Source organism: Glarea lozoyensis (genome assembly GCF_000409485.1).
Source record: "Glarea lozoyensis ATCC 20868 chromosome Unknown GLAREA3, whole genome shotgun sequence".
In the NCBI taxonomy this organism is placed as follows: Eukaryota; Fungi; Ascomycota; class Leotiomycetes; order Helotiales; family Helotiaceae; genus Glarea; species Glarea lozoyensis.
The window spans coordinates 2,493,705-2,506,421 of NW_007360998.1; the positions used below are offsets into that span (position 1 = coordinate 2,493,705).

General features: G+C 45.9%; 4 protein-coding genes across 4 annotated transcripts; 2 read left to right on the forward strand and 2 right to left on the reverse strand.

Annotated features, from left to right (window-relative positions):
• Positions 1 to 403: 403 nt before the first annotated feature.
• Positions 404 to 1,015, reverse strand: GLAREA_00815 (uncharacterized protein; the record flags this gene model as incomplete). The annotated part of the gene is made up of 1 exon (XM_008085573.1): positions 404 to 1,015. One exon carries the CDS (start codon positions 1,013 to 1,015, stop codon positions 404 to 406), a length of 612 nt encoding a protein of 203 aa, XP_008083764.1.
• Positions 1,016 to 5,507: 4,492 nt separating this feature from the next.
• GLAREA_00816 (NAD(P)-binding Rossmann-fold containing protein) lies at positions 5,508 to 6,824 on the forward strand (the record flags this gene model as incomplete). Its single annotated transcript, XM_008085574.1, has 4 exons — positions 5,508 to 5,621; positions 5,672 to 5,759; positions 5,835 to 6,135; positions 6,182 to 6,824. The coding sequence occupies 4 exons, from the start codon at positions 5,508 to 5,510 to the stop codon at positions 6,822 to 6,824; spliced, it is 1,146 nt and encodes a 381-aa protein (XP_008083765.1).
• Positions 6,825 to 8,600: 1,776 nt separating this feature from the next.
• On the reverse strand, positions 8,601 to 9,299 carry GLAREA_00817 (uncharacterized protein; the record flags this gene model as incomplete). Its single annotated transcript, XM_008085575.1, has 1 exon — positions 8,601 to 9,299. The coding sequence occupies one exon, from the start codon at positions 9,297 to 9,299 to the stop codon at positions 8,601 to 8,603; it is 699 nt and encodes a 232-aa protein (XP_008083766.1).
• A 1,409-nt stretch (positions 9,300 to 10,708) lies between these two features.
• On the forward strand, positions 10,709 to 11,642 carry GLAREA_00818 (alpha/beta-Hydrolase; the record flags this gene model as incomplete). Its single annotated transcript, XM_008085576.1, has 2 exons — positions 10,709 to 10,946; positions 10,999 to 11,642. The coding sequence occupies 2 exons, from the start codon at positions 10,709 to 10,711 to the stop codon at positions 11,640 to 11,642; spliced, it is 882 nt and encodes a 293-aa protein (XP_008083767.1).
• Between the last annotated feature and the right edge of the window lie 1,075 nt (positions 11,643 to 12,717).

Sequence of the window (12,717 nt, forward strand, 5' to 3'; positions counted from 1 at the left end):
TCCGGCATCTCGGAATCGATTCCCTTTTTGTACCATTGCCAAATGTCTTTATCACATAAGGTGTGGATCTGTGTAACCAAAATAACAAAGCATAGAAGTAGTGGTAATTTTGGAGCCCCGTCAATTGTTGCTATTTCTATATACTTTTCCTTCCCAACAGTGTGAAAATTCAAGGCTGTGATTGTTAACTTTTTCAACAAGGCAATCAACGACTCAGATCTACGATGTCGCAAACCTAAGAGATCTTTCCTCTGCCTCGCAGCGGTGTGTTCGCTATGTGCTATCGACGAAGAAAGCCAGCAATGCGAATTAGATATACGCGAGTATGAATCTTCGCCCTCGCCAGCCAACTTCGAGCTCTCCATCCTCTGCCGATTAACAGTTCCCGCTCAAAGCACGTCAATCATTCATACCTTCCAGCCATCTTACCGGACTTCACAGCAGCATGAAACTGACTGATCAAACCCGCCATCCGACTTCCACTTCCCACGCCTCTACTCATCATCTCCTCCACCCCACCTCTCTCCTTCCACGCACTTCTCACCTCCGTACGCGTTCTAATCAACCCCCTTTGCACATACCCAAATCTCCCTAACTCCTCCCGTCCCCCAATAACCTGCTCATCCCCACCATCACCCTCCTCCTCGCTGATAGTAACATACCCCTCCGGCATCGGAATCCACGCCATATGTCTGACCTCCCACCGTCCGTACATGGCGTTGTATTCGAGACTAGGCGCCCAGTCCATAGGTCGCAGGTCGTGTAAAGCGATGGTTTTGACCGGGATCCAGTAGGGGTGGGCGAAGATGCAGAGGATGCCGGAGCCCGGAGGAGTGTTGTGGGTGGTGTTTGGCAGGCAGAAGGGGCAGAGGAAGAGGAGAGGGACGAGGACGCCTTTGACGGTTTGTTGGGAGCCTGGAGGCGGAGTTGAGAAGGGGGATTCCATTGCGTAGGTGAGGATGGGGCCGGTGCCGGTGTGGCCGCAGGCGTGGGTGTAGGTGTGTTGGATGAGCATTTTGAGTGTTTTTGGGGTAGAGTGTGAGCTGAAGTATTTTCAAGCAGGGTAATATATGTTTTAACAGTGTTATTGGAGGTTGGAGTAAAGATGGCTGAGTTCCAGCTTGGTAGTGATGTTTCCAGAGAAAGTGATTTTCAAAAACTTGGAAGTATTGAGATAGCCAACCGCTTCAGAGTTCCACGGAAGTTGATGTGTAGATGTTGAAAGTGAAGATGAATCTATCTGAGATATCATGAAGGTAAGTTGGTGGCGTGGCACTGGAGGAAAACCTGACTTGTGTCATGAGAAGTGTTATGAATGGATATCGAGCATATCACAGAAACAGCAACTCGTGAGTCAAGACGAAAATATTGATGAATCAAGAGAAAGTGGACAATGCAGCACTGAATCCGCTCTGCTTCGTTGGCAGCAATATTTCATGTTTCTCTCGTGCTGAAGTCATGTTGAATCCATCAGCTTTCCGTGCTCGAGCTTTCTGTCAGCATTTTTAACCTTCATCAGCTTTCAACGCAAAACGGTGCTAGATTTTGGCATGGGCGTTATGCCCTTTCCTAATCAACCAGGCTGACGAGTGTTTAAAAAATCCCAAAACTACTATATTTTATGTCCAGAAACTCCATTCTATATAAAATACCGATCAAGTCAATTTGTTCTTTCCTAAATCACAATAGGTTAAGAAGAGTATAATGTTTTTTCAAAACGTCAGGAACCTCTCGGTGTCTCCTTTCGACCAACTCCAAGCAAGTAGATATTCCCAACACACATCTGCTTTTCTTTCAGTCCCACCAGTAACAACAAAAATATTGAGATATGCTAAAGTTTTCATTATTATGATCTCCGCCTTGGACCATATTGATACTGCAGTGACCTATTTTCATGAACCTCCGAGTCTTCTCTCGCTGCTGTCCTTTGCAAGTATGCTTGAAGGTTGATCTGTTGCATCATAATATCGCCCTCAAATTTCAAATGTTGGTCATATACATACGGAGTGGTGGCATTGTTGAATGCCTTAATTTTAGCTGTTGTTGTTGACTTTGATGATGTTGAGGAGATCTGAATTCTCAGTGGTCGATACGCTTTTTACAATAACTTATATATACATAGTCCCCGACTTTCGGAAGCGTAGTGGGTCTAGTGGTCACAGGAACCGAAGCTCAAGAAACATGTTATTGAGATGTAAATCTAGAGTAAAGATAGACCTAGAACTTCAAAGGAGAAGTATGGTATTATGCATTTAGACGCAAGATAATAGTCCACGATATGAACCAATTGCTAACGATAACGAGACACAAGTAACATATTTTTAAATTATGCAGCAGCGTATACCCCCATTGAGACACATATAATCAGACCTCCATGGAATACTAAGTACAAGCCACGTAGCCCAGTAAGAAACAAGCTAGACAAATGAAAATTCTTCTCACCTATTGCAATATTCGGTACAAATCAACATACCACGCTGATAATCCTTCGTTCTCGGTAGAGCACAAGCTCAAAATTCTCGACGTCGTGTCTGGCAACCTACATAGGCATACAATGACTTGGATGGAAACCACGTCAAATCAAGGGCTTTGCTGTCCACTATCTTGTCTGTCAATTGTGCTAGTTTGAGGCCTCAATGACGTTCCCACTAGATTGATCCGAGTGATTTATCTAAATTGCACCGGTGGTTTGCAACTTACATGACGAGCAGCGATAACTACAATACAGTAAAGCGATTAACTTCAATACAACATATATGATGTTGCAGATGAGCCATATGTACTTCGTCTGTTAAAGATATCGGAAGCAGACACTTGCCAAATCGGAAGGTCGTATGTCGGTAAAAGTCTGTACATGCTTGGAGCAATATATAGTGGTCCACAACGGGGCTGCTGATCGTGTCGAAGAGGAATGATAGGTGCGACAAGCATCGATACCGCTCCTCGGGTCAAGCTTAATGCTGCAGATTCAACTGCATCCCGTACCATCAAAATTGCCTGCTGCCGGGCTGCGTCGACGTGTACAGGGATATGAATGAGCGACAATTAAATCAAACACCATGATCAAAACAACGAAGAGAAATGACCAAAAGATGTAGAGAAGAAAAGAGTGAAAAGACAGAACGGATTCATTCGTACCTGGCCATGTTCATAATGTTCGCCTTCTTCCAGTGACTGCGGAACAGTATCCTGGCCAAAAAGCTAGATCAAGCGTCTCCGAGGGTTTGGCATGGATCATAAAAAATGGCACATGATTTACGTATATCGCGAAATGGTCGCTTGGCAATGATTCAGACTCAATGCCACCACTAGAGATTCTGCAATGAGCGTTACAGCTGACATGCCGCTTCCTGTTCCTGCAACATCGGGATTTGGGATGCGCACACTTGCAGAGCCCAGTTTCCAATGGTATAGAAGATACTCTCCACGGCCAAAGGGGTCTCCCGTCATGCCTAATCGAGGACTCGTCAATCTCGGTATTAGAAAGGTGTTCTCTATAGATGCTAGGAGCCTTCATTATACTGTGAGATAGGCTGGCTAGGCGGAACCGACGACAAGGTATGAAAACTTGTTTCTAAACACCATACGACCGTATGTGGAAGAGATCAAGCGGAGTACGTTAGAGAAGAAGCGGAAGTATGACCTGCATATTATGTTGCAGCGGGCAACTTTGAAGTCTAGAAGCATTTTCGTAGAACACGTTGTGAATAATAGCCGTCAGATGTTGTTCCTGGACGCCCTGCAAGCAATGGATAACCGAGATTTAAAGTGTCCCAATATCGATATGCCGGATCTTATTGCTTCTTCGTGTTGGTGGGGGCCATAGTTTATGTGCAACCCGGTCATCGCTGCTCCATCCCTGAGAATAAGGTCTTTTTGGTTGGGTGGGCTCATGAAGCGGATCAAAGGTAGAAGATTCAATCAACGTTTTCTTTTCGAAGTTGCGCTTTGCTTGCCCCTTAAGTCTTTGCGGAGATTAGTCTTCTGACTATCTGCGTATATTATAAGCAATACCAGTGCGACTGATGAACATTAGTCGTACATGTTCTCTCCTGCGTCTTGATCGCAGGTGGCACTAATGTACCTTTGTACCTCCAGACTATGCAATGGAGGCAGTTCCGGCTCGGCTGCACGAAGCAAAGGAGCGGTAAGACTGACATGGCCGAAGCCACCATCACAACACAACCCCTCGACCACTCAGCGCCAGGAAGTGCTTCTAGAAGGTCATGACAGTTGCCAACAGCGCTCTCCCCTGAACCCATCTCGCCCTGTAGCGATTGGTCTCGAGCCGGGTTGCAATAATAGCCAATACTGAAAGCTGCTTCATCGCTTTAGCTTCCTCCTTCGTCACGACACGGTTGTACCACACCCCATTCATGCTTCACGGTATGCAGGCTTCCGACATCTGCAGTCCGCACCACGAGACCACCAGGATACTTCCACCAAACGTATGCTACACCGAGATGGTAAATATGCGCTGCACGACAAGTTTGGGCCGTCAGAACTCCAACGACGGGAGGCCGCTATCAGCACTCACCGATTCCTGGTCTGCTCCCTCACTGCAGTTGGAGTAAAATGAACGGAGTCGCTGTGGTGTTTGCCGAGTTGCAAGCTAGCTGTTGGTAGCAGTTTCCTGGGAATAACTCAACCGTAGGTATCACAGAGCACCGCGAAGTTTGGTGTTGTGAGAGAGACGGCCATCTTTGAGCAATGGCGTGTGGCTTGTGTATGCGAGGAAGCAACGGCAGAAGCACGAGTACAAGGACCGAGGTTGCGATGGCTTTTCGCTGATGGTTATGAATGGAAGCTGAAGATGAAGCAAACGCGGGCGTCGATGGGAAGAGTGAGATGGTGGTGAAGGGTCGTATTCGACGGATCAACGTTGTATTGAGATCGCACGTGGGTACAATGAGAATCCAAGAGAGTGAAAAGTGGTGGTTTATCGTATCTTTGTTGTTGTAAAGCAATGGGATGAAGCCGTCGACGAGACGTCCCTCGAAGCTACGACTAATAAGTCCAAGTCTAGTGCTGTACGAGCTGGAGGCCCAGCAAATTGCTAGGTAGTCTCTGGCTGCAGCAATGATGTGCCCGCGCGGACCGAGGCGACCCCTTAAACCCCTGCTTAATGTTTATCCTCTTTGCCATGCACTTTCTCCCGCTCCCCCCTCCCCCCTGACTTATGCTGGTCCGGACGGCGGAGGACCAAGTTTAACGTTGGAGTTGGCAGGGCCTCATGAATCGAAGGGTCTGAGAACTATATCTCTTTACTCACAGATTTTCCCCTCCTTCTTCGCCGCATCACACACCGTCGACGACTCGCCTCTCATCTTGTCGCTCTTTCCGCACCAGACCATATATCATTACTCAATACCTTCGTCCCTATCTGTCCCCCGAAGCTGTTAGAATCGTGCTCTCACCTGGCTGAGGGAGTGGAGTTCGTTGCTTGGGACCAAACGTCGATTGCTCCCCATAGATACCACCCGTCCCTTCGAACCTACGACAGCGCCATGGCTGAAAAGCCCTCTGTCCTGATAGTCGGCGGGCTAGGCTATATTGGACGCTTTCTCGCTTTGCATATTCAGAAGAATGGATTGGCGTCAGAGATGCGTATCGTCGACAAGGTACATACTTCTGCTATCCACTATTTGCATCTGCTGAATTGAATGTACAGATGCTCCCACAGCTGGCTTGGCTTGCCCCCGAGTTCAACGAAGCATGTTCGAAGGAAAACTTTATGCAGGCCGATGCAAGCAAAGATCGTATGTCTAATCTTCAGAATGCGCGGGAGGTATCTGGGCTCCCTGTGTAACACGAGGCTGACTTGTACGACAAAGAATCTCTGCCGCGCATCTTCACTCGCTCAAACGGAAAGGAGTGGGATTATGTCTTCAATTGTGGAGGAGAGACACGCAATTCTCAGGAAGACGAGGTATATAAAGTCCGATCGCTGGCGTTGAGCATCGCGCTGGGGAAAGAGGCCGCGAAACGAGGCGTGAAAGCGTTTGTAGAGCTATCGACAGGGATGGTATACAAACCGGACTCTCAGCCTAGTAAGGAGGGCGACAAATTGAAGCCTTGGAGTAAAATTGCTGTTTTTAAGCTACAAGCAGAGGAAGCTCTGGCAAAAATCGAGGGGTAGGTCCAATTTCGTGAGTCTCCTGCCGTGACTAATTTTGCATAGACTTAATCTCATAATTGTTCGTCTTGCACATGTATATGGAGACTATACTTCTCAATTTGTTGCTACGGCTCTGTCGATGGCTCGTGTCTATCAGCACCATGAAGAGGAAATGAAATGGCTTTGGACAAAAGATCTCCGCGTGAACACTGTTCACATTTCCGACGTCGCGCGCGGGCTGTTTGATATCGCAGATTGGTATTCGGTCAGAGGAAAGCCAAATTGGGATGAAAAGACTATGGGTAAAATACCAACCTTCAATATGGTGGATCACGGCCAAACATCGCAAGGCACAATGGCTGAAATCATTGGCCAATTATTCGGCATCAAGACTGGGTTTCAGGGGCAGTTGATCAGTACTTTTGCGAGACTGAACATGGATAGCGTTGTTGACGACGTCAATGATGATCTCCTGGGCCCTTGGGCTGGACTACTCGAGGACGCGGGAATCACACGACCAGGACCATTAACGCCCTTCATGGAAAAGGAGTTGCTGAAAGATACCGACCTGAGCATGGACGGGAGTAGACTTGAGAAAGTTGTCGGCTTCAAATACGACAAGCCACAAATCACGAAAGAGTTGGTGCAAGAAACAATCGACAGCTACATACGAATAGGCTGGTGGCCAGAGGCCAAAAAGTCCTGAAGACAACAAGAGCGATTTGGGACTAAGATATTCCTAACGACTTTACGAGAAACGGACGAGCAGATTGATACCAACACTTAGATATATATCCGCAGCTGCTTTTCTTTTTCATATCTTTACCTATGTTGCACGGCGAAGGATTATCAGCTTTGTTTCATTAACCTGTACACAATATCTCGGCAACTGGTTTCATTTTCTATTGTCTTTCTGTATTATTATCGTAATAGGTGGAATATGTTAACACGGGTTTCGACTGATATTGTTTTCGTTTTCTTCTTTACGCGGGGATACCCAGGGCATAACGCCATGTCGCGTTTGATCGCCCGATCTCGTATGCCGCAAAGCTCTTTTGGACATTTGAGCCGTCTGACACATGGCGGTCCTGTATTATGCCGATAATGGAAACCTGTTCACATTGAGTATCAGATGAATCAAAATGTCTTGTCTTTATCCGTGTCAAGTCATTTTATAGGCGTTTAAGTCTCACAATTTGTTCTAATTTCTGTAATCTGCACATACATTTGCCGGGTTTCTGGTCCGTGGAAGTAGCCATGCTAACGTTTCCCCAGTTGTCTCAAAGCCCCTTAAGCCACTTCGTAAAGGGCTTTTGAAAATCATCACAAATGTCTCTTACACCCTGTCGCTGTTTCCTAAACCACACTCGTACATTACGCCTTAGCTCACCTGACTGCTTCCGAAACGTGCAGGTACAGAAGGGTGTATGGGACTTTCCGGTGGACAAGTGGTTTGCTCACTCCTTTCTCGATGACTTCATTGGGGATTTTACTTGCGGCAAAGTTTCCTTTAGACAAGGAAACGATGTCATCCATGATTTCCGAATGGTCGTCAATGGGCTTTGTGCGACCAGGTTCATGTGTTCTTTAGTTTGGTATCTATGTTTTCTTGTTCAAGCGATGTTTTTGTGAGTGGTCGAGCTTTCTTGACTTTTGTAAGCATCTCCCGCGTTTTTTTCAATTCGATTTTCACGGAAACTCTTCTTCATTTTCTATTCCTTTTGGGAATTCGTTTCTTGCAATTTCTAGCCTAGATGCCGCTTCTCTTTATGCTAGTGGTTTCAAGCTAGCGGCCCGAAGTATTCTTCGGCTCGGGCCGGGCCTCTAAATGAACTCTATTGCCAGTACTAGGCACATATTGCGGGAGGTCTACAGCGGGTTGGGGAGGAGAAGGGGGTTTTTGGCGGGCGCCGTTCATGCAGCGGAAGACAATACTGAAGTATCGCAGAGAACTCTCCGGTCCATTCAGTGGCCTTTTGTAATACTAATCAAGAATTTCAAACCACAAAATAATCTTGGGATGTGTTACAAATTTGAAAGATTACTTTCTACAGAGAATAGAAATGGGAATATAAAATCATTATGATAGTATGATGGGCATAAGATGTTGATGGAATTGTAAGCATACTCCGATTGAAAACAACCACTGTCGCCCCAAAGACCACCAGAAACGCCTTGATGCTAACTATATTCGCGACGACCATGAACTTCATCGCTTTCCAAAATTTGCCGACCTACAACTGAGTGTTAGCTGCCGGCCTGTTGAGGTTCATAAGAGCAAATTGTAAAAGTATTTCACCTTTCATAATTATATTCCGTGAATTCCTACCACTCCTTTCCTCCCAACCTCCACCCATTTCCTTGCTCGAGTGACCTCGTTTTCCACTCAGCTTCTTTTGGCCTCTCTCCGTCCATGATTTCGTTCTCGCTTCCAGTCGGATCTCCGCAGTCAAGATCGGGCTTCCGGCAACCACAGGTATTCCTAGGTCGTCGATCTAACGTAGTACTGCGGGTAAATGACATAAGGCTGATACGCAGCAGTTGCAGGATAATAGTAACTCGGATAGTAGACTGGCGGGTATTGAACATACGGGTAGGTGGCAGGATAAGGCATGACGATGGCTTGAGGATGAGTGCCCAAAGCTGAGGCTGGATGGACACCATATGGATAGTGCGGCGAAACGTAGTTGTATGCTGGGATGTAGACCGGTTGTGCCATTGCTGTTGGAGATGGGGTCGTTGGAGCGACAGCTGTTGGTTGTGGTGTTCGCAGTGGTGCCAAAGCCTGTTGCATCTGTGGTGTGAAAGTGAAACTCGGCGGGAGTTGAAAACGTGTTTGATTTGGGCCTTGTTGCGAAGCCTGAGGATATTGATGGAAGAGGTGAGGTGTCCTGGCTGCACCTATCGTCACCGGTATAGTGAATGCATTTTGGAAGGTGGAAGCAGTTGCTGCCTCGTATGATGGAGGAGACTCGCTTAATTGATTATAAGATGGTAGCTCAGGGTCTCTCCTTGACTCTTGTCTTGGACGGTGTATTTCGGGTCGTGGACGGTATACAACTATTCGACGTTCCGACGAGGACATGAAACTTACAAAGCAACTTCCGCTGAGCTGTAGATTCGCTTTTTGGGCTGTATATCCAAACCGAAAGCGAAAACGTGGTATAGATACAGGCAACATGACAGGAATAATTGTCTTAAATGATTCGGGTGTTGAGTTGGTAGTACAGTATGTTGGTAAGATTTTAATGAAAGAAGTAACAGGACAGCTATGTCAAATACAAAATTTATTCTATTGGTGATGATTTACCTCCTTTATGAATACGAGAACCCTAAGATGGGAGATGTATCTTTACGTTCACATTTTCATCACAAGAACAATGTATGAGCATAGTGATGAATGATAGTTGGAGAAGAATGACTGGGGAAACAGGTTTGTCTGCCACGTCAGTGAGTCCATATGAAGAGTTCATGAATCCGATCGACCACAAGTGAGACTCAGACAACTTGTTTTATGAATAACAACTTTTACCTTATTATTTTCAAATCCGACTTCTCCTCACAAGAATGAAAGGCAAGTGTCTTTGGATGCTTGCAGACTTCAAGGTTAACGATGTTACCTAGGAAGCTTACTTGATGCCATCTGTCTGTACAGTTCACCAATATTTTAATGTTAACTGCTAAGGAGCGTGTCTGTTAATATTCTGTCATCCAGCTGGGGTTCTCATGTAGTTACCTTAATTATCGAAAGTCTTGCCGCACCATTTTCACTTCATTAAATTCGCAGAAGTCGGGATTCGGAGCAAACAGCTGTCCATTTTCGGGAAACGGGACATCAAAACAGCACAATGACGGCAGAAATAAGCGCTTATGTCCTTTGTAGCTTAGTATGTCAGACGTAGAGGACGTTGTTCAAGAAATTTGGATTAGTTGATCCAGGGACGGGACCTCGGGAGCTTGAGAAAAGGAGTTAAGCGAGACGGAGATAGATGGAGTTTGCGGTAGAAGCAACACCGCTCTTGTAAGCACGAGGAAAACAGTCCAAGATCTTTAGAACTGTAAATTCTGATAAAATGATAATTGACACTTCCTAAACACATGTGAGTCACAGCGAGCCATAACATTCGGCGTGCTTAAATGGTATACATAACCGGATGCTGTGCCGTTCGCTTAGCCTCGAAGTATCTGCATTAAACGCCATCTACTGGGCTGAAAGGTGTATTTTGTGGTGCCATTAGTGCGGCTGAGTCTCAAAGCTTCAATACACGACAAGACTTCTGGTACACTTGTGTATCGGAAATTTGGGTGCCATCCGTCCTCCTAATTGGTTGTTTTCGCTTAACCGAGCGAACCGAAATACTCCCTCTTGGAGGATCCCACGTGGAGATGTCTAGATCACTAGATCTATACGTATGTAACACCCTGGCTAACAGTATCACAATCAGATACGACAGTGACTACAAAAAGCATATAAGGCCGAGACATCCTCAGCTACAAGTTACATTCATCGCGCTCTTCGCTCAAAGTTCACAACCACCTAATTAGCCAGCTTCTTCAGCCGCCCACGCTTAACCCAAACCCTTATATAAAATGTCTTGTCCAGATTGTTTTCGTGGAGGTGTTACCACAATCCATCCGACTGGAACGGAAACAACCATTCATGGTGTTCCTACATACGTCGCTCAACCCGATGAAGCGGTCACCCCGAAGGGCATCGTCGTCGTGATCACCGATGCGTTCGGTTGGAAGTTTGCCAATAACCGAGTGTTGTCGGATCATCTTGCTAAGAGAGGTGGATTTTTGGTCTACTGTCCAGATTTCATGAAGGGTAAGTGCAACCATTGGTCGAATCTAAACGACGGTCTTCTAATTCTCGGAAGGATCTGCTTTGGACCCGGTCGCCATAGGCTTGATGGACAAAATCATAGAACCAACCTCTTGGTTTAACACAATTGTCTACAAACCTATTTGGGTCTTCCAAGCACTTGTTGTAGCTGTCCCTTGGAAATTGAAGACCAAAATTCCAGCCACCCACCCTGGGGTAATTTCCTTCTTTCAGGCTCTCCGAACATCTCCACCTCCGTATCCAACCGATACTTTGAAGGTTGGGGCTGCAGGATATTGCTATGGTGGCAAGCACGCATTTCTTCTGGCACATGACAAACCTGAAACTCGAGTCGTCCGACATGAGTCGCAAAAGGAGTCTACAAAAGATTTGCCCTTGATTGATTGCGCTTTCAGTGCTCATCCTTCCTTGCTGGAGCTTCCCGTCGATGTCGACGCTGTGGCTCTTCCACTCAGTGTTGTCGTTGGCGATAAAGATGCGGTTTTGAAAGCGCCCGAGGCGCAGAAGACAAAGGATATTCTAGAGGCTAAAGGTGTTGGAAGTTACGAGGTCAAAATTTTGCAAGGAGCAAAGCACGGATTTGCTATTCGTCCACATCCCGAAGATAAAGAGGAGCTGGAGTTTGCCGAAACTGCGGAGGTACAGGCTATCGAGTGGTTTAAAAGATGGTTTGCATGACTTGACCTCCTCTCCTGTTGGAGAGGGACATCTGGGAACACAAGATATAGGGAATCGCCGACTTTCTCTGCTGTCACGTTGGCTTTCCGGTCGATTCTCTTATGGGTACTGTTTAAGATGCTTTATGTTCATTTACCGAATAAGCTGTCATTTTTCGATCAAAATTTCTACCTGACAAGACTTGAGCTTCTTATCTTCCTCGTCATAATTCCCGTATACCTTTTATCTGCTATCAATCTATTCATTCAGAACAAACCCATATCCAATAAATTTAGGTTCACAGAGTTGCCGGTGGATTATAATACAATCTTGACCCAAATTATCTGCAGAACGTAGGCTGTGTTCCAACTCGATGGATACATTTGTCATATTTGAAGTCCTGTTCACATCGTATTCCGGCTGTGGCAACATTTCGCTCTCTGCTACTTAGTTAAACAAAACATGTAGGATTTGGCGACTTTACACAAAACTGAAATATCAGCCGTTAACAGTAGTCAATCTGTGTAGAAACATCCATCAGCTAATTGCTCAACACAAGAATTCCAAGCTTACCGTGTAGGAATGTTTATATGATGAAATAGCTACTCTCCTCCGTTGATACCAGTTCTGTAGGGGAATATCGAATGTAAGTCTACTCCCGCTAAGAGGTATAGTGTTGATGTTATTGATTTCTAGTATTTACAGTCAAATAGTATTGCCACATCCTGCCTTCGCTGTGCAGATAAGCCCATATGAACTATATAGAGCTGATCAATGATTAGCTCTCAAGTAGGCCTTTCTAGAGGTTTCTGGAAATTTCATTCCCCACGATTTGCCCCAGACATTAGCACACGTTCCTGCAAGCAATCGAAGGTGTTGAAACTCAAGCCCATAGCTTCTTCAGGTCGGAGCTTGTCAAAGGTACGTGGTATTTTGATGTGTATAGATCCACGTTTTCTCAGTTCAATTGTTTGATAGGGGCGAAATTCTACTATCTTCGCCACATCCTTCATGACTGTCCAGACGAGAAGCAGTTATCATCTTGAAGAACCTGATCTCCGCTTTAGGACCTGAATCTAGAATTCTCATAGTTGAT